Source organism: Talaromyces rugulosus, chromosome II (assembly GCF_013368755.1).
Source record: "Talaromyces rugulosus chromosome II, complete sequence".
In the NCBI taxonomy this organism is placed as follows: Eukaryota; Fungi; Ascomycota; class Eurotiomycetes; order Eurotiales; family Trichocomaceae; genus Talaromyces; species Talaromyces rugulosus.
Window position 1 is genome coordinate 3,382,281 of NC_049562.1, and position 18,316 is coordinate 3,400,596.

An 18,316-nucleotide genomic window follows, 5' to 3' on the forward strand; every position below is an offset into this window, starting at 1 on the left:
GGCCTAAATACTTTGTGCATCGCCTAGAACAATTTGGCGTTATATTACGCGGAATTTTACTCTAATTTCTAAAAAATGTGCATAGGAATTAACTAGATTAGGGTCTAGGTCCTTATATATTTCGATTTTATGTAGGTTAATTAGTGCATGTAGTTAGTAGTCTAAATTTCAAGTTGATATATCCACCATATATATAGATATATATGTAACGAATAAATGGTTTACTAACCTGAAAAACAAATACAATGATAGGAAACCTAATATGAAGTTTACTCTACTAGAAAAAAATTGTTTGAATATTCTCAATTGGCGATATACGATATAACGTGAAATTTAATGCTGCCCTGCGAGATCTCCGGTGGTCCGTGCGTGCGGAACAAAAAAAGTTGCCCGCACCCAATTCAACTGTTCAATGTTTCTGCAGTCTGTCATCGCAGCGCTCCATCGCAAGTCGAGCCTTATTTTCTATCTCTGTTACATGGGGTAATTGTCCCAGAATAGCCGAAAACCTTTGCGATTACGAAACTCCTAGTACAAACACTGAAAACTACCGATCTCGCTCACAAAATGGGGAAAAAGCTGAGCGAAGAAGTCGCTGTCGACAGCGACGACTCCATGGAGGACGTCTCCGACACAAAACCTAATGCTGCTGCAGAAGATTCTTCATCAGAAAGCAACTCGCGTCAGGCAGACACGGCGAGTTCAGACTCGGAGAGCAGCGAGTCTGAAGCTGAAGCAGAGACGAATGTCAAGTATGCATTGATTCACCTTTTTCAAATTACAACGAAAAAAAACTAACCTTTTTTCTTCTTTTCCAGGTCAAGTCAAAATAAAACTACGAAACGACCTGCAGCATTCAGACCCCCGCCCGGATTCATAACTGCGAAGTCAAAATCCCGATCAAAATCATCATCATCATCATCATCATCATCCGCGCTGTCCAACCTCGACGGAAAACAAATCTTCCACATTGCCGCCCCATCCTTTTTGCCGCTGTCCCAGATTCGCGAAGTTGCCCTCGACAAGGCCCTACTCGGCGAGCCCGTTCTCAACCACAAGGGCGTCGACTATGGCCTTCCGGCAGATGGACCACAGACAACAGCAGATTTGCAGACGCTATTGATATACGACGAAAACAAAGGTAGCTACGTCAAGAAGGAGGTGCAGAATATACAAAGCTACACTGTGCAAGAGCTGGTGCGCCTGCCAAACTACAATGCGGTTCAGCCACTCACCGAAAAACCGGCACGGCCGCAGCCAAAGCATCTCAAGATGCGTTTCCACCCGGTGGGCAGTGGGGGTTTAGGAGCTGAGACAATCGGGTCCAGCTCCGAGTCGGAAGCAGATAATGAGAATGAATCTACGTTTCGAGTGCCCCGGCAGGAGCAAAAAAGAAAAACAGACAATCAGGACCAGGGCGAGAAAAAGAAGAAGAAAAAGGACAAGCACGCATCTTCACAAGAGGTTGTCATTAGAGGTCGACAGGATGGCGAGAGCGAGAAAAAGGCATCCAAGCAGCGAGATGAGACAAGCCAAGAACGGAGGGCTCGAAAGGAGAAAAAGAAGCGCAGGGCTGAGAAGTGATACGATATTTGTCTACATGTAGTTGTACAGATTTTTGAGCTCCAGTTATGTCGTTATTTCAGTTTGTTATCGATAGGCGTTATCAGATTTCAGAGTTAGGGTTTACCTACAAGTCCTGCCAAGTCCATACTGACAAGACATGTAATTTACAGCGAAACATTTTAAACTTTCCCTCTCCTCAAGCTGACTCGAAAGAAGGAAACTAATATAGTCAATATTATATTAGCATTATTATAACCCAATAGGTCAATACTCGTATTAGCCGTCCAATCCGGACCGAATCTGGAGCAGCGACTACGTGCATTGTTTTAGCATGTGAAGGCTGGATGGAGGCTCTGCCCTAGACCAGCTGAGCAGCGAGCAATGTTAATAATAATACGCGGCGAAATTAAATGCTGCACATGCAGCCCGAACTAAAACTGGCATCGACTCTTGAGGTCGGGTCGGTCATGAACAGTAGTACTCATGTATCCAGCCAGCCGATTATTTCCCGATTTATTGTTACCACTATTGCTACCAGAGTTGACTGGCAGACTACTACTAAAAGAAGTATATACTATAACTAGTCAATTGTTTTGTCCATAGTGGTGAATCATCATTATTCCCGGAGTCTTCCCTGCCCAACCAATCGTGCCTAATTCCGGACAGCCTTTCCGACCCTCATTTCCGAGACGAGAAAGAGTCGGCGAAACGGTTAATTAAAGTATAGTCTAAATCTTCGGCAGAGGTCGTGAGTTTTTTTTTTTTTTTGTTCCAGGTTGGTAAATGAGGGTTTTTATTTTCATTGGATATGTATATGTGAGACAGCGACTGGAGCCCCGCCTTGCCGCGTATGTCTGTATGTATAGTAGTTGTAGGCTATACTTTAACCCGCTTTATTAGTATTGAGGTTTACGAATTACTGGGCCATAGCGTTGATAATATACTATTTGGGTTTAGTAAATTGCTTATGAATGTACTTGCATAGACCCACAGACATCGCAAATATCGCTCAAGTTTTTTAAATTTTTTTCAAGGGACGATCTTATACAAGTACGTACGTGGTATAGCAGAGACAGCGCCTGAGCGTCGTGTGCCTCGTTGCTTGTTCAAGAATACCAAAGATTCCATGTCATAATTGTAATGCAGCTATTATTTGGTATTATTTACAAAGACCATGTACATACTGTTCGGTTGTCTGTTCACAATCACCTCGGCTAAAGGCATTCCGGGTTTTCCCCGCAATATACTCATGGACGGAAAAAAGGAAAGCCATATCCCTGTCAAGAAAAAGGTCCTATTAGTATTTACTATTTAGAAAAAAGGCGATGTTTCATTGGCCACACCGTCAAATGCATGTTATGGTCAAGTGACGACATGGCCAGTGTAGCCACAGGGCTAACCAGGATGCAAAACCTGTTTGACAGGGCTGTAGTGTTATTATTATTACTACTGTCGTTACACGTCAAATCAACTACTGAAGCCGGCCTACGGATGCTCGAGGACAAAGCGCGATCGAAAGTGTCTGGGTCGAGAATTTAAATATTGCGCTCGGGCTTTTTGCGACGTCACTCTGTAGTTCTTGTAGATCGACGTGAGTTTGGTACATATCACAGTTGGTTCCGTGGGACGATAAACCGAGCGCAAAAAAACTATAACAGAAGAATTATAACTTATAGCACGCACTAATTATTTTGATGGTAATAGTAATAATTCTCATCCTTCGGATACCTTTTTTTTTTTTTTTTTTCTACACGCGGAAGATCGGATGTCGGAGGGAATCCTGTCCGACTGCTGACCCTTTTTACTCTCTTACAACCTAAGAACACAGTAATAAAAATGGCTGAAACGTAGTGCAAAGTTTGTTCTTCAAACCTTTTTGAAGATGACCAGCCTAACGGCCCGCGACAGTATTATTTGAGCCTCCCGAGGTCCGAATTTTCTGGACAAGTCGGACTGCTAGTTCGCGTGCTAGTAATTTTGTATGGATCTGCATGTTGTGACTCGTGAGACAGAGAGTGTTTGCTGAGTGACACGTTCTAATGTTGGTTCTGAATGGCGGTGTGTCAAACTCTGTACAGAGTATAATTTGTTATGTACGGAGTACGGAGTATACGGAACTGCTATCGCAGTCCCAAGCCCCTGGTTCCCCCAGGCCACGTTGGCTGCTTGATCAGCAGCTGGCCAAAGCGGTTATCTCTGTACGGAGTAGGCAGGGATTATTCCAGCACAATAATAATACCATAGGCTAGGAATAGGGCCACCACCAGTATCCGTACCGTACAGGTAGTAAGTAGTAGTATTATTATGATAGTACGTAGCATTGCAATATGCAACCCTGCTCCATAGGAAAAATACAAACAAACGAATCACCCATCAAACAAATAATCGGATCGTCAAACAATCCCCTGGAGAAGTTCCGATTACAAAAAACAGTGGAGAAAAAAAAAAAAAAAAAACATTTATTTTTTTCTTCTCGAACGCGACGGTGGAGACAAGCAGTGGAGCCCGGGAAGTTGCAACTCGTGGCCGGTCTCCGCCTATTAGAGATGGCTACTACTTTACTAATTAGTACATAGTGCTACGACCGTAACTAAATATTAAGTAATGCTAACTATAGGATTGAGGCGCTAGTGGCTCTAGTAGGCTAGTAAGGAAGAGAAATAGAAAATGGAACAATCAAGAGAACATGATCACTTGCCTCGATAGGTAATAATCGACGGGTTTGAGGGCTAGCCCGAGGTGGCAGGGTAGGGCATGAGCATGTGTCTGTTAAATAATAATATATACGTAGCATTATTTGTTAAACGACTTATCCGTATCTGTTCGGGCCGACCCACGCAGAAACATCCTCTGAAGTTTCTACTGAATCCACGGTGATCCCTTAGTTTATTAGTATCGGCGTGTTCAGGATCCGGATGCACATGTCGGCCACATGGCTACACCAACCTAGCTGTATCGGGCGAGGGAGCAAACGAGAGGGTCAAACGAAGGAATAAGGTCAGCGCGCTGAATAGGGATGCGAAATAGCTCAACGGTTATCGGTGGCGCTTTTTGTTTGCACAGAGTATAAAAGAAAGAAAGAAAAATACGGTATAGATTACGGAAGAGGAAACACGATCCGGCAACAGGGATCATCCCGGTTCGCTGACGGTGGCGTTCGGGACGCGCTAGCTGGTTGTGGTTAGTGTGTATTCTATTCAGTACTTGCTTCTATATGCTGTCTGTTTGTAATCATTTGTATGGAGTACGTAGTGAAAAAGAAACAATATCATGACTACGGATATATCAGGCGTATACTTCTTAGTTCTTACCCGCTGAGCATGGCATGGCATGGCTGATGCGACCGCTAGATCCTTGGGCTCCTCTCGTTCAGCCTTCAGGCTTCCATATGGCTCCGCTTTCTGTTGGCACGGTATTGGTATTGCCATATGCAGCCTGCGGATCTTCGCAGGTATTAGGTTTCAACAGCCGGAAGATTAATGGCCGGAGCATAACGGGTTTGTTCAACTTTGTTGTTAATTAATTTTAATACCAAAGCATATACTGATATTAATACGGAACATGGCGCCCGATCGGGACGGCAACCAAGTGAGAAATTAGGGTTTGCCAGAATAATATCACTTGTACCCCCACGAGATTGCTGAGATTGTACAGTGCAGACTCTACTGCAGAGACCTCGGTGCAAGAGATGCTCGCAGAAGAACAAAAAGAATGCAATAATTCTAGCCCTCAATAAAGAAAAGTCTCAAAAACACAAAAAACACACAAAAAAAAAAAAACAAACCGAAACAAAACGTACGGTACGGTACGGTAAAATCGGGCTGGGCCCACCGGCGCCGTCCTCGGAGACGCTCCTCCTGGGCCTAAGTTGCATTCAGTTCTGGCGATGCCGTCCTCGCCATTATTATCTTTAACTCTCCCGATCCCTTCTCTCTTGCATATCAACATTCCACCCTTCAGTCTTCACCCTCCAGACCCTTGCGCCAACGAGTCAGCTCGTGTCTTGCTCGCTCGCTGCTCACCGCCTCGGCCAGACCACCCCTTCCCTGCCCTTTATCGCCCGCTGATCTCCCTGTCATTCATTGTCATCCCCAAAACACTCACTCGCCAACTCGACACCCTCGCCACTTGACTTGAAACCTTCGCCCTCCTCGCCATGTCTGCGGCGATCATGCCTTGAGATCGACGACGGCCCAAGCTACTGGTCTAGTCGTCATTCGATATGGATTTTATTGTACGTGCCTCACATATTATATTTCCCAAGGGGGAAGGTGCCGTGCGCGTCGCATCTGATCTCTTGAATCCGCATCTTGCTTCGCATTCATCCCGGGCAAGAATTCCCCATATAAAACGTGCTAACTGGATAATATAGCTGTCTCTGACGCATTTCTGCGAAGTGCATGGTCCCACTTCCGTCCTCTGCTCCCAAGTCCTGCCATTTTCGTGCTCGCAATGCCATCCCGACGACGCCGATCTCTCCGCCTCCGATACGCCCTCAACTTCGCATGACACCGCCTCGACTTCTTCTCGCCGCAACAACACCCGCTTCTCCTCCTCGCCCGCCAACTCGGCTCTGTCCACCTCGTTTACCGGGAGCGTCAAATCAAACGCTGCCCATCCTCCGCAGAATCTGGAGGATCTCCCATATTTCCTGAAATCGCAACAGTCGCAGCTCAGTGCAGATCGCCTAGGCGAGACCAACGGCGACACTTGCGCCAGCTGCAGCATCTCGCTTCCTGAAGATGTGAGCAAGAAGCTGCCCGCCAGCCCCAAAACCGATGGCAAGGCCAAGAATAACAACAGCCCCGTCCTGCGCTCTCGCGAGGTCGTCTACTCGTGCGGCGGCAGCCATTCCGAATCGGAAGAAGAACAGCACGACCCTCACCTCCATGCATCATTACCCGATTCGCTGCACTCCTTCTCGGTCGACTCCGATGTCTCGTGTCACACCCACATCCTGACCTATCTCTCGTTACACGGCCCTCCGAACCCGGCTGATTATGCTCTTCTCCGGCAGTCGTCCATCCGCACGCTCAGTTGCGAACTGCTCCCGCGTGGTCTGTCTTCTGGCCGCCTGTGCTTCGGAGACTCTGTCGCCGGTTACACTATAGCCTATGTTTTTCGTTTGCCTGACCCAATGGCACGCGGAAAGCGACGCAGCTATGCGCTTGTGGCTCTCGCCGGGAAGGATGCCACCCGGGCGTTCCGTGCCTCGCCGATAATTTGGCGCATCTTCCAGCGCATTGCCACGAGCATTGTGACTGCTGCCGAAAAGCACCAAGAGGAGGAAAAGAAACGCGAGGAACAGGCATTCCAATCGCCCAACAGCAGCGCTGGTCGCAATTACACACCAGTCTCTTCTTTTCTTACGGGCCGCGCTTACGACCCTAATGGAAACCCGCGCCGTGCCGGGCAGATTCGCGCACGCAACCTTGCTGAAATTGTGGGCAATGAATACATTTTTGCTGAGCTGCATGCCCAATTTGTTACTCTCTTGCAACAACTAGGCAACATGTTTGGCGGCGTGCCGATCTCTGATGAGCGATTCGTCTGCAGCACTGTTTTGCCTGAAGGAACAGTCCCAGGCGAGTCGCGCCGCGGCAGTGTTGCCACGACTTCAACGCCGGCCAAGGGCGACACGAAGCCCGCGCCTCGCCATAACAGAGGCCCAAGTGATTTGGATCTGTCGTCGCTGAACATGTCCTCCAGGCCGCAACCGATACCCATCTCGCCGCGCCGTCCGATTGCGACATAGTTCTAGACAAATTGCTTGTGACGAACCTAATGATAATACTTGCACATACATGACTGGAGTTTGGCTCTAGACTGGGACGGAAAGATATTATTCGATGCATTTAAACATGGAAGGAGTTTTACTCTAGTTTTGTACTCTAGGATTTGTTTGCGTGTTTACAGCGTATTTTCCATTGCTCGGCGGGAATTTTTTTTTCCATTGCTTTTATTGTACAATAGATACGCGATAATTAATACTACCATTATTTATTTACTACCCATTACATATTATAATATTAACAGGGGAAATATTAGGGCTTGATCAATATGTAGTAAATAGCTGTATAGTATCGGACAAATATACCGCATTGGGTTTATCCGGCCCCACTACCGCACACCAAAATGTTGATGCGAATATCGTCGATTATTTTCATGCGTGGTTGGTTGATTCAACGTCCCCCGCCGTCCTCCTCTCCTCTTAGCCAACACCTCAAAACCACACACTCACTCACAACACACGCATCTCACCATGGCCACCACCGCCTTTGACAAGTGCGATGCGCGGCCAGCGCACATCGACGCCATTCTCAACGGACTCGACCGGTACAATCCTGAGACGACGACTGTGTTCCAGGACTACGTTGTGCAGCAGTGCGAGGACCGGACATTTGACTGCTATGCGAATTTGGCACTTTTGAAGCTGTACGTTTTCCTTTTTTTTTTTTTTTCCTTCTCTCTTTGGCCGTCATATCAAGTTTATGATGAGGAACTTTTACACGTTTCCTATTACCTGACTCTCCCATCCAACGGATGAGGTTGAGCTTGAAGTGATTATTAGTTACCTGACTTGGATTTTTTTTGTTCTTTTGCCTGCAAAATATCTTGATAAAAAAACAAAAACTAACAAACCAGGTACCAATTCAACCCCCACCTCCTCCAACCCGAAACAACAACCAATATCCTCGCCAAAGCCCTGACGGTGTTCCCCTCACCGGCGTTTTCGCTCTCGCTCTCCCTTCTCCCCGCGCACACACAGCCCTTTGGCTCCAGCGACAACAATGCTGCAGCAGCATCGCAAACCTCTGATTTTGTAGAGTCCATCCAAAAACTCACGCGGCTCAACACGCTGCTCGAATCGGCACAGTACTCGCTCTTTTGGAACTCGTTCAATTCCGACGACCTGTATGCCGACCTGGTCGCCGACGTGGCCGGTTTCGAGGAACTGGTGCGCGTGCGCATCGCGGTCGAAGTCGGCAAGGCCTTTCGCGAGGTTAGCGCAGATGTGCTGTCCGGATGGCTGGATTTGAAGAGCCGCGAGGCCCTGGAGAAGTTTGTCACGGATGTCTGTGGATGGCAGGTTGATGGGTCTGTTGTGCATGTGCCCAAGAACCGTGAGAATGAGGCCAGGTCGGAGATTAAGAGTGAGCGTGTTGGTGTGGATATGTTTGGGCGTGTTATTCGCCGCGGGTTTGAGCAGCCTGCTTAATCTTTTCCCTCTTGTTTCATTTTCCTTTTTCTTTTCATGAATCTCATAGATGTATGATGATGATCATGTGGTGCCGAAAAGTGGGCAGGGGCGCAGGGCGTTTTTGTGCATATATTTAGTTGACTGGTAGATCTTATAATGTTTAGGTCTGCAAAATGTCTGAGATACATCTATCTTAAGCCTGCCTAATAGCTTGGTGTAAACAGATATCATTGACAACTCATGTACTATTTCAAGGTCTATCCAGCAGAATCCCCCTTGTCCTCGTCATCCCCTTTTCCCTCTGCCTTGTCTTTGCGCCTCTGCACCACGTCCCAGTTGTACACACGAGCCGTCGCAACTTCGAGGGTCTACAGAATTAGTTTCGTCTTTTTTTTTTTAACAAAAAGAAGGGGGAAATACCGTAATTTGCTCCCGCAAAAACTCCAAATCCTCCTCACAATTACTCAAACTCAACTCTGCCGCGCGCAGTTTCTCCGTCAACATCGTCTGGGCTTCGTCAATCGGGTATGCGAGCATGACATTTGCGCCGAGCCACAGATAGACCTCATCTGTATCCTTTTTTGAAATAGTAGCGCGCGCATACAGTGTATCATTCAATTCGAAATTCGTCTCTAGTAGCCCCTCTTCTTCCTCGTCTGAGTCGTCATCATCATCCTTGTCGCGGCGCATCTTTAAGAATTTGACCATTTCAAGCGTCTTTTGAATATCTGGAATCTTTTCTTTCAGACCGACGGTGCGGCGCTGCGTGTTCATTTCCATGAATTGGTATTTGGATATCATCTCCTGGAAGGATTTTAATGTGCCTTCGACTTCGCTTCGTGAGGAGACGTAGTCGCCGACATTGTCGACGAAGGGGGCAAGAGGAATGCCGCGGGGGTTTGACCTTTTTTTTGTGTGTGTCAAAACATATCAATTGAAGGGTGCTGTGATGTTGGGGATGTGGTGGTGATAGGGCAGAACTTACCCCTCCCCGGATTTTTGCACGGCGGCCATGTAGTAGCGAGTGCAGGGAAGCAGGTTCTTTAGATAGACACCATGTGAAAAGAAAGAATGCTTTTTTTTTCTGAGCCGCTCGTCTAGGTTCAACGGCCAGATGGTTGCTGGCTGTGAGAATTAGGTCGTCAACGTAGTGAATTAAATGTGATGCGGAGACTCGGCGGGCAGAAACTCTGTAGTGCGAAGTTCTATTCTATTGGCCGGAGCTCGCGTCCTCTGCATGACGTCGGCCATCTTCCTTCCCTCCCTCTCTCTCTCTTCCTATTCTACTAGACCACAACACAATACGAAAAGAAGGAAGAAAGGAAAATGGTCCTCCTCATAACAACACCCACCATCGTCGCCGCCCTACACGCCCTCTCGCCCTTTGCGCGCGACCAGCTGAATCTCGCGCAGACACCGCCGGAAATCGGGGCGCCTATATCACACGACGAGGTAGTCTCGCTGGCGCGCGCATTCGCCTCTCCCCAGCAGGACGAGAATGATATAAAAGAAAAAGTAAAAGAAAATGGAGGCAAGCGGTATACATTGAACGAGCTGTTGCGCGGGTCGGATGTGTACACGCCACCGGCTGCGAAAAAGGCTGAGCCAGTACGTCTTTTGTCTTTTATTTTACACTACACTCTTTCAAAGGGTCCTGAAGAGAGAGAGAGAGAGAGAGAGCTAATTAGATAGACCCCCGAATACCTCGCACTCAAAAAGCGTCTCCAAGCACTCGCCGAAGAACAAGCGTACAACCAACTCATCGCACCTTCCTCCTCATACAATTCATACAAGCCCTCTCCAATTTTCACATCGCAAGAAGAAGCCGAATCGACAGCCGACAACGACCCGCTCAGTCCATCCTTTGTCCTCAACGTGTTTTTATCCATCTTACTCTGCGGCTTTGCCACCTTTTGGGCACTGAAGAATTTCCAAACCCCTGCTTTCATGACTCTGGGTACAAAACAAAAACCTGTCGCTGGAAGTGCGGCGCACTCGGAGCCTGTGTTTGTGCTGATTTCCATGTTTGTTGGACTGCTGGTGGGTGTTGCTGAGGTCGTTGTTTATGCGGCGTATTTAAGAAAAGTTGCGCAGGCGAAAGCCAAAGAGAAGAGCTTTAAGGAGAGGAAGGATGTTGTCAAGGATGATGCTTCTTCCTCGGATGATACAGCAGCAGCACCAGCACAGGTAGATCAGACAAAAGAGGAGATATGGGGGAAGGGGGTTAATGGAGGCGTGCGCAGAAGGGTGAGGGAGCGGTGGGAGCAGACGTAACATTAACTACATGTCAGCTACATCTAGATTGTATATTCATAGAATGTATATTTAATTGTATATTATTATAGTCATCATTGTCATCACTGTATGTACAGCTAGCGAGAATTTACATACTCGCATGCAACATGCATAAACGCTGGCATCATGCAGAATATATACATATAAAAAAACTAAGCAAAAGACCTCCGCTCAAGAAGAAGCTTTCCACTCACCCTCGACGTAAACCCTTCGGCTCGCGAATAAACCTTGCTCCCCCGTAACCACGTCTCCTGCACCATCCCCGTCAGAGTTCGGCCCTGGTACGGCGAGCACTTGTTTCGGAACAGCATCGTGCTCGGCTCGACAATCCACTCCGCAGTGTCATCAAACACACAGATATCAGCGTCAAACCCGACGGCGAGGTCGCCCTTTTGCTTCTCCAAGCCAACCTGCGCGGCGGTGTTGATGCAGCACCACCGGACGATGTCTTGGAGCTCCTGTTCAACCGTTTTGTTGCCGCCTGGTGCTCCGCCGGCAATCTTCTTGCGTCGGCTGATTTCTGTCCAGAGGATGGGCAGGCCGAGTCCCACGGATGAGATGCCGCCCCAGGCAGAAAAGAAATTGCCGTCACGCACCTCGGCTTCCTTGCCCTCAAAAAAGTCCGACACACTGCTGCTCGCTGAGGTAACTGAGGGAGTCACGACGGCCGAGGAGTTACTAGAAGACTGCGGGCTCGGAGTCATGATGTGTGAAGGTAAAAGCTTGAGATCTGGCGTGCACGGCGAGTGGTCGGACACGACAGTCGTGATCACTCCGTCGTCAGCATATCGTTCCAATTCAGCCCACAGAGCGTCTTGATTGAGCTGGGACCGGATTGGGGGACAGCATTTGTGCCGCGTGTCACCCTCGGCAATCTCTTCAGCTGCCAATGACAGATAGTGGAAGCAAGTCTCGGCTGTGATGGGAATACCGTTGGCGCGGGCTTCCCGCAGCAGAGGAATGGCCTCTTTCGCAGACAAGTGCACGATATGCAGTGGAAGCTTTGGAGCTGTTGCAGCCAGCTCGATGATTTCCGCAATAGCATACGTCTCAAAGGCCGGCGGGCGAGAAGCAAGAAACGTCGAATACGCCTGCAGAGGACCGACTGGTGCCAGCGGGGGCATTGAAGTCTGCACATCGTCACCGACAGAGTCGGTAATTGGAGGCAGCATCTCGGCATGAAACATAAGTGTGGTGGGCTGATCAGCCAGCTCCTTCATGGCTAGCTCGATATCGCTAGACGAGACAGCCGGGAATTCTTCGACCTGGACCGTGTTAGCCTAGTATCAAGCTAGTATAAGGTTATCAGTGCATACGCCACTATCGATAAGGAAACCCTTAAAGCCACGCACGCCCTCGTTGACCAAAGCTTTGAGTTCGTGCGAGTTTCCCGGAATGATGCCGCCGTAGAAACCAACGTCCACCCAGCACTTGTCCTGGGCAGCGCGGATCTTCTCGTGGAAGCCGGCCACACTGGTCGTCGGAGGGATGGCGTTCAGAGGCATGTCAATGACAGTGGTCACGCCACCAAAGGCGGCGGCCTGGGTGCCGGTGTAGAAGCCCTCCCATTCAGTGCGGCCAGGCTCGTTCAGATGCACGTGGGCGTCCACCAAACCGGGCAACAGGACCAAAGGTGAATAGTCCTTGTACGGGGTGCCCTCGGGGAAATCCGAGGCTGGTCTCACTGCGTCGAGCACCTGCACGATCTTACCGGTGGCCTGGGACACCACGATGGTGGCTGCAGCAAGCCGGCCGGAAACCACGGCCCGTGAAGAAGCTATGACTGTGACAGCCTCCATACTCGTACTAGGTGAGTAGTATGTGTTCAGTGAACAGAGTGGAGGGCGGAAATGGGACGGCAGATAAGGGCAGCAGAACAGAGAATTGAAATAGAACAAAGGCAGACGAAAGTGGCGGCGTGGGACGCTTTGCTTATCGTGGCGGTGGTGGATAAAAGATAAGGCAAGATTATCCTAATACGGAAAAGACAAGGACACAGGAGCCGCAGAACGCAGGAGCAGTAGAAAAGCAGGAACGAGTTGGCTGTTAACTGTTAACTGTTAACTGTGATAGAAATAATAGTCAAGCAAAAGACCAAACCCAAACCGATCCCTCCCAGGGGATTAAGAGGGCCGGCCCTCGGTGGGTAACCCGGTTGTCCATTTGCCGTTGAAAAAAAAAAAACTTAGGCGTGCGGTCCCATGGGAATCCATTTCCAGGCCAGGGCCCAATCCATTAGTCAACGGCAGTAGAGTCAAGGTGCTGGATGCATGGGTTGTCAGCACAGTGGACGCTGTGCCGATAAGCGGGCGGTGGTGTTACTCGATGGAAATTCCCAAACGGGCCGTAGTTGGCCTCGTGAGTTTCCGGCTGGCGGGCCACAACCACAAGTTTTAGTAGCTGTGGATTCCGGGGATAGAATCATGGTTGCCCATTTTGGGAATAGGCTGGGGGAAGTCGTCCGCCTAGCGTGCCCCAGGCGATCAGACTCCAGACTCCAGAGTGACCCCATTGCAGCATCGTGATGGCTGGTCTCCGGCACGCCCCAGACTGACACTGACAGACTCGACTGACAATCAGCAATCAGTGAGCAAAGTGGAAAGTGGAAAGTGGAGGAGGAACCATGGCGGCGATAAGCTCGTCGGGCGTCGTTGGCTCGCAGCGCCTCACCGCCTCACCGCCCCACTGCATTTTTCTGTTTTTTTTCTCCGGCAAAAACCTTTCCTGTTCGGGCTAGCGCGCTGCACGGCGTGTCATCGGCCGGCTCCGGAGGTAGTCGCGCTAGTCCTGTTTGGTACAAGCCAGGGACGCTCGCATGGACGCCAAGGATATACTCCATACTCTGTTCTCCATAGTCCAACGATATGCTCGATATTCTTCTGTCTGCTGTCTGAGAATTAGATACATGTGTCAGTCAGCCATCTCTGTCATTCACGACCCTGTCTCGCCCTCGTCGACAACTACCTCAGCCTCAGCCTCAGCCTCCCCCTGCTGTTTCCGCTTCTCCCATCCATCGTCGTCCTCTTCCTCGGCAATGATCAGCTCGACCTCTTCGTACGACGGGTCCGCGTGGAGCTTGTCGAGCCACTGCAACATGCTCCTCCAACACGACACAATCGAAGCCTCCGAGTGAACGGGCTCGCCCGACGAGAACGTGTTGCAGCCGTAATCCAGCGTGCCCGGCACTGGCCACTCTGCGGGGTGTGGAGACAGGATGTATGCGCGGCAGCGCGTAGACAGGAAGCGGGAAAATGAGCCCATTTCTAGTCCGACGTCCATGTCGATCTCTTTGCCTTCGTTGACCAGCTCGCTTTTGTTGTGTATCGGATCTGCGAGGCACATCGCTGCGATGTAGTCTTTCCATTTCTCCCCTAAGTAGATTGTAAGCAAGCTTTTTTTTTAAGAAATAAAAAATAAAAAAATAACAAAATAAAAAGAGAGGGAGAGTTACAGTTCGCTGCCAAGTATCGTGTGGCATGCTGAGCCCCATCCGAGACTGCAATAACATCAATCTTGGCCTCTTCGTGCACCAGCTGGCCCCGAGCCGCCAGTATCCCTTCAAAGACGCATTTCACATGTTCCTCGCAGTTGGCATTCTGAGGAATCCTATTGCGCAGCGACCACTTCAGCGGCGGGTGTACTGCCGACTGCTGAGGGAGAGCAAACCATGTTCGGTACGAGACCGCAGTTCCCGAGCCCCAGTGATAGTACAACTGTCCAGCATTTGCAATCACCAATGCTGTATCCTCGTCGTTCTCGGAAAGCTCATCGCCGTCTTTTTTCAGAACGGTCTTTGCAAAGTCGACCATGGAGCCACCGTTGATAGATAGTTTGCCGATGCTTCTGTAGGCCCAGATGCCGAGATCCTGGGTCGAGCTGCCAAAAACGACAACGACCCGCTTAGCCTGTCTCAGGTTTGACGAGCACAGAATTGGCACGTGCTTGTCCCCTTCTTGTACGCCTGGAGGAAGACGGACGGTCGACAGGGACAGAGCACTGAGACGTTCCAGAACGATCCGACGGATGCATTCTATCTCGTTAGTAACTCGAGTAGAATATAAACAAAAACGCGAACAAGGCTCACCATTCATTGCATTGCCGTGCACATCGTTCCATCTTTCGTTGTTGGTAAGTTTGAACTTGAAGTCGGCTTCTGGGTTGGCAACCTGGCGGATTTGGTCTTTGTCGTTGATAAAGTACCTGCATCTATCTCAGTACGATGTCCTCATATAGAGAACAACGAAGAAGTCAGAACTCACCCAAGCTTTTCCAAATCTGGGACAAAAACAGGGTCCTTGGGAAGGTCTTTTTCTTGGTAGACCAGCATCCTTTCGGTCAGAAGGACGAGTGACAGAACCGATGTGAGGATGAGATGACTGATTCTCACGAGATTTTTCAGACTCGAAGTAAAGACGCAGGAAAGTGAGGGGTGAGGTTGAAGAAAGAGAGAGAGAGAGAGAGAGAGCGGAGAGCGGTCAGGGGGCACCGACAACGAAGGAGCAAACGGAGACGAATACGCATCACGCCAGCCTCAACGAATGGAAAGTCACCGTATTCCCTCCGATCAGCCTGGTTTTGAACGCTGAAAAAAAGAAAAAGAAAAAACAAAAACAAAAAACAAAACAAACGCAGATTGTAATAATATGTTTGAGAAATGACATGTCATTGATGAATATTGTACACTGCAGATATCAGAAACGCCCGATTCTAACCAACCCAGTATGTATGTAATATGCGACTCCAACCAATCGATACATTTCGAGAGAAAAAACTTGGCTGTTCTACCAAGAAGCTTTTCTCACACCTGGCAGCAAGCCAGCCAGTGCTTGTTCGCGGAATTGGTACTGGATAAAATCCATGTTAGCACGTCTGACAATCCATCACAAAAAAAGGTGAAGGCGAGGTATTGTATCTTACCCTTGCAATCTTAAAATCGCGAAACACACTTCTCGCAACTCCTCCTGCCACACATCGGTTCTTGATCTGGGTCGACCGGGTGTACGCATGCATCTGTGAGAGCTGGAGTTGCGCCTGTACGCGCACACGCTGGGGGAGAGATGTGTTGCGGATCGCATAACGGAGCGCTTGTCTAGAAAATTATACTCAATTAGCGAAACTATCCCCCCAATCTTGCTCTGAATATTTGTCGAGGTCGTCACAAGTAAAGAGCGGAAACTGACCTCTCAGGCTCAAACTGTTCAAAGACTTTGCGCTTGGTGTGGTCGCGGATGATGCGGGCATTGATGAAGCCGCCGAGATCCAGCCGCTTGGCTCGGAAATGAGACATGTTGGGCTGTGATTATTATTCGTGAGATGCAGGTTGCAGGATGAACCTGGTTGTGGCTGTTTGAAGATGGAGGTGCTCAGGCTCGGCTTCCGCGACTTGGTGGCAATCCAAAGCGGACTAGTGCCAACTTCCAAGTTGGCATCATTACCAGCTATCATCGGCCATAATACTGCTGAGAAATTCGAATTAATAGCAGCTAGGCTTTTAAAAAAAAATCCGATTGGAATTCGGAACTCAGTAATTATACTGACAATTATCCTTGTACCCAAGTCGATGCCTCAAGTCCCTCTGCCGAGATTCATCCCATACGAACGAATACGCTACATTCAAAATCATTATAAAGAAAAACCAGTAATGTTAAGGTTATAGTGATACAGCTTCTTTCTGCGTCGATAGACGCCTAGCTCGGGTCTATATGCTTTGTACAAAGAAAATCATGACAAGAGACTGGCAAATAAGGCCTGTGTGTTTTTTTGTTTTGTTCTTGTTGTGCTCTTGACGACCGAATTTGCAAAAACGCGACAATCTCCTTCTCGTCCTTTTGGATTGCGACGAATTCCCCTTAAATCATTGACTTTGGTTAATGCTGGTCCTTGGAGGGCTTGGCGTTGGGGTTTCGGGGGTCGTTCTTGAACTCGGCGGCTGTTGCGAGGTCAGCATAGTGTATGGCATTGGCGATACTGGAAGTTGATTGAAATAGGTCCTAATAGGCCCTCTCTTCCGGTACATCAGAGGTACTCACAGTTCATTGAGGCGTTGGCGATGGAGTTGACACCGTAGAGGATGACGAGACCTTGAAGCAGCAGTCAGCAATAATCCCACGTCGCACCAATTGAATATAATATTCTGTGTGCAAAGCGCAAGCGCAAGCTGCAGAAAAGGTAACATACCAGCAGCGTAGAAAGGGAACATGGTCTTGCCTGTAATGCGACACGATCCGTTAGCAACCGTCTTTCCTCCCATTGACACGGCATGCAGCATGAAGGGGGGAGGGAAACTCACCGACAGGGGCGGGCCACTTCTTTCCGAGGAGAGACATGATTTCAAGTAATCGGCAATTCGCGAGACGATATGGGAAATTCGCGAGGGGTCGAGGAGGGTATGTAGTGACAAGAGGTCGAGACGAGGCGGAACAAGTCGAGCGAGGTTGTTTCGGAAGTTCTCGCCTCGCCGCTTTGAGAGGGAATCGTGGCCGCTTTTAGCCCCGCCGCTAACTAACTAACTTACTAGCCTCCATGTAAACAATAATAATATCGTCGACATACCAGGTTCTACTACTTTATTTTTGCAACAGCTCACCAATTCAAAATGGCCGACTCGCTCGCCTCGTCCGTAGCCTCGCTCCGGTCATCAATACACCTTCTCGACAGCTCCATTGACATTCTCGACTCTGGCGTCAACGACTTCCCACGTCTCACCAAAGTTCTCCAAACAACCAGGGTACAGCAAACCCCTCATTTCTCCTGAATTTCGCAGACGTTCTCCATTCTAACTTGGGGGGGTTTTTTTTAGCACTTTGAACTCCTTCCCGAGCCAACTCTCCAAGAAGCCCAACAAGCCCTGCTGGACGAAATCTCCCCTAGTATCGCGCACCTCCTCTCAGTTGCATCGAACCACGTCGAACGACTCGCGCGCCGCGAGGACTCGCTCAAGGCCAAGTGCGAGCTTCAGGAAGGGCGCATGTCAGACAAGCAAAGAAGTTCGGCCGCCAATCGCGCTGGTTCAGCTTCTGCGGTTCGACCAGACCCTAGTGCATCATCATCAACATCGGATGCTAGCGCCAAGGCTATTCAGTTGCGAAGACTGGTGCAAAAGAAGGAGAGGCTGAAGTATGCTGTCGACAGGCTGGAGTTGCAGAACCGGCAAAAGGAGAGGGAGTTGAGGAAGAGTATGGCTGTTCAGTGATCATCACTTTTTATATATAAGTGGTGATTACCTTTCGAAATATCCTCAGTATGGCTTTTGCT

General features: G+C 49.1%; 9 protein-coding genes across 9 annotated transcripts; 5 read left to right on the top strand and 4 right to left on the bottom strand.

The window, feature by feature from the left end:
* Window positions 1-567: 567 nt before the first annotated feature.
* On the top strand, window positions 568-1,584 carry TRUGW13939_03630 (uncharacterized protein; the record flags this gene model as incomplete). Its single annotated transcript, XM_035486810.1, has 2 exons — window positions 568-752; window positions 819-1,584. 2 exons carry the CDS (start codon window positions 568-570, stop codon window positions 1,582-1,584), a joined length of 951 nt encoding a protein of 316 aa, XP_035342703.1.
* A 4,204-nt stretch (window positions 1,585-5,788) lies between these two features.
* TRUGW13939_03631 (uncharacterized protein) lies at window positions 5,789-7,321 on the top strand (the record flags this gene model as incomplete). The annotated part of the gene is made up of 2 exons (XM_035486811.1): window positions 5,789-5,800; window positions 5,939-7,321. 2 exons carry the CDS (start codon window positions 5,789-5,791, stop codon window positions 7,319-7,321), a joined length of 1,395 nt encoding a protein of 464 aa, XP_035342704.1.
* A 507-nt stretch (window positions 7,322-7,828) lies between these two features.
* On the top strand, window positions 7,829-8,785 carry TRUGW13939_03632 (uncharacterized protein; the record flags this gene model as incomplete). Its single annotated transcript, XM_035486812.1, has 2 exons — window positions 7,829-8,001; window positions 8,212-8,785. The coding sequence occupies 2 exons, from the start codon at window positions 7,829-7,831 to the stop codon at window positions 8,783-8,785; spliced, it is 747 nt and encodes a 248-aa protein (XP_035342705.1).
* Window positions 8,786-9,024: 239 nt separating this feature from the next.
* On the bottom strand, window positions 9,025-9,781 carry TRUGW13939_03633 (uncharacterized protein; the record flags this gene model as incomplete). The annotated part of the gene is made up of 3 exons (XM_035486813.1): window positions 9,025-9,135; window positions 9,188-9,671; window positions 9,753-9,781. 3 exons carry the CDS (start codon window positions 9,779-9,781, stop codon window positions 9,025-9,027), a joined length of 624 nt encoding a protein of 207 aa, XP_035342706.1.
* Window positions 9,782-10,093: 312 nt separating this feature from the next.
* TRUGW13939_03634 (uncharacterized protein) lies at window positions 10,094-11,041 on the top strand (the record flags this gene model as incomplete). The annotated part of the gene is made up of 2 exons (XM_035486814.1): window positions 10,094-10,375; window positions 10,460-11,041. 2 exons carry the CDS (start codon window positions 10,094-10,096, stop codon window positions 11,039-11,041), a joined length of 864 nt encoding a protein of 287 aa, XP_035342707.1.
* A 173-nt stretch (window positions 11,042-11,214) lies between these two features.
* Window positions 11,215-12,861, bottom strand: TRUGW13939_03635 (uncharacterized protein; the record flags this gene model as incomplete). The annotated part of the gene is made up of 2 exons (XM_035486815.1): window positions 11,215-12,327; window positions 12,379-12,861. 2 exons carry the CDS (start codon window positions 12,859-12,861, stop codon window positions 11,215-11,217), a joined length of 1,596 nt encoding a protein of 531 aa, XP_035342708.1.
* Window positions 12,862-13,993: 1,132 nt separating this feature from the next.
* On the bottom strand, window positions 13,994-16,349 carry TRUGW13939_03636 (uncharacterized protein; the record flags this gene model as incomplete). Its single annotated transcript, XM_035486816.1, has 7 exons — window positions 13,994-14,433; window positions 14,514-15,092; window positions 15,147-15,262; window positions 15,322-15,438; window positions 15,848-15,906; window positions 15,980-16,151; window positions 16,243-16,349. 7 exons carry the CDS (start codon window positions 16,347-16,349, stop codon window positions 13,994-13,996), a joined length of 1,590 nt encoding a protein of 529 aa, XP_035342709.1.
* A 580-nt stretch (window positions 16,350-16,929) lies between these two features.
* On the bottom strand, window positions 16,930-17,586 carry TRUGW13939_03637 (uncharacterized protein; the record flags this gene model as incomplete). The annotated part of the gene is made up of 5 exons (XM_035486817.1): window positions 16,930-16,991; window positions 17,092-17,142; window positions 17,240-17,269; window positions 17,352-17,522; window positions 17,577-17,586. 5 exons carry the CDS (start codon window positions 17,584-17,586, stop codon window positions 16,930-16,932), a joined length of 324 nt encoding a protein of 107 aa, XP_035342710.1.
* A 71-nt stretch (window positions 17,587-17,657) lies between these two features.
* On the top strand, window positions 17,658-18,254 carry TRUGW13939_03638 (uncharacterized protein; the record flags this gene model as incomplete). Its single annotated transcript, XM_035486818.1, has 2 exons — window positions 17,658-17,789; window positions 17,862-18,254. The coding sequence occupies 2 exons, from the start codon at window positions 17,658-17,660 to the stop codon at window positions 18,252-18,254; spliced, it is 525 nt and encodes a 174-aa protein (XP_035342711.1).
* Between the last annotated feature and the right edge of the window lie 62 nt (window positions 18,255-18,316).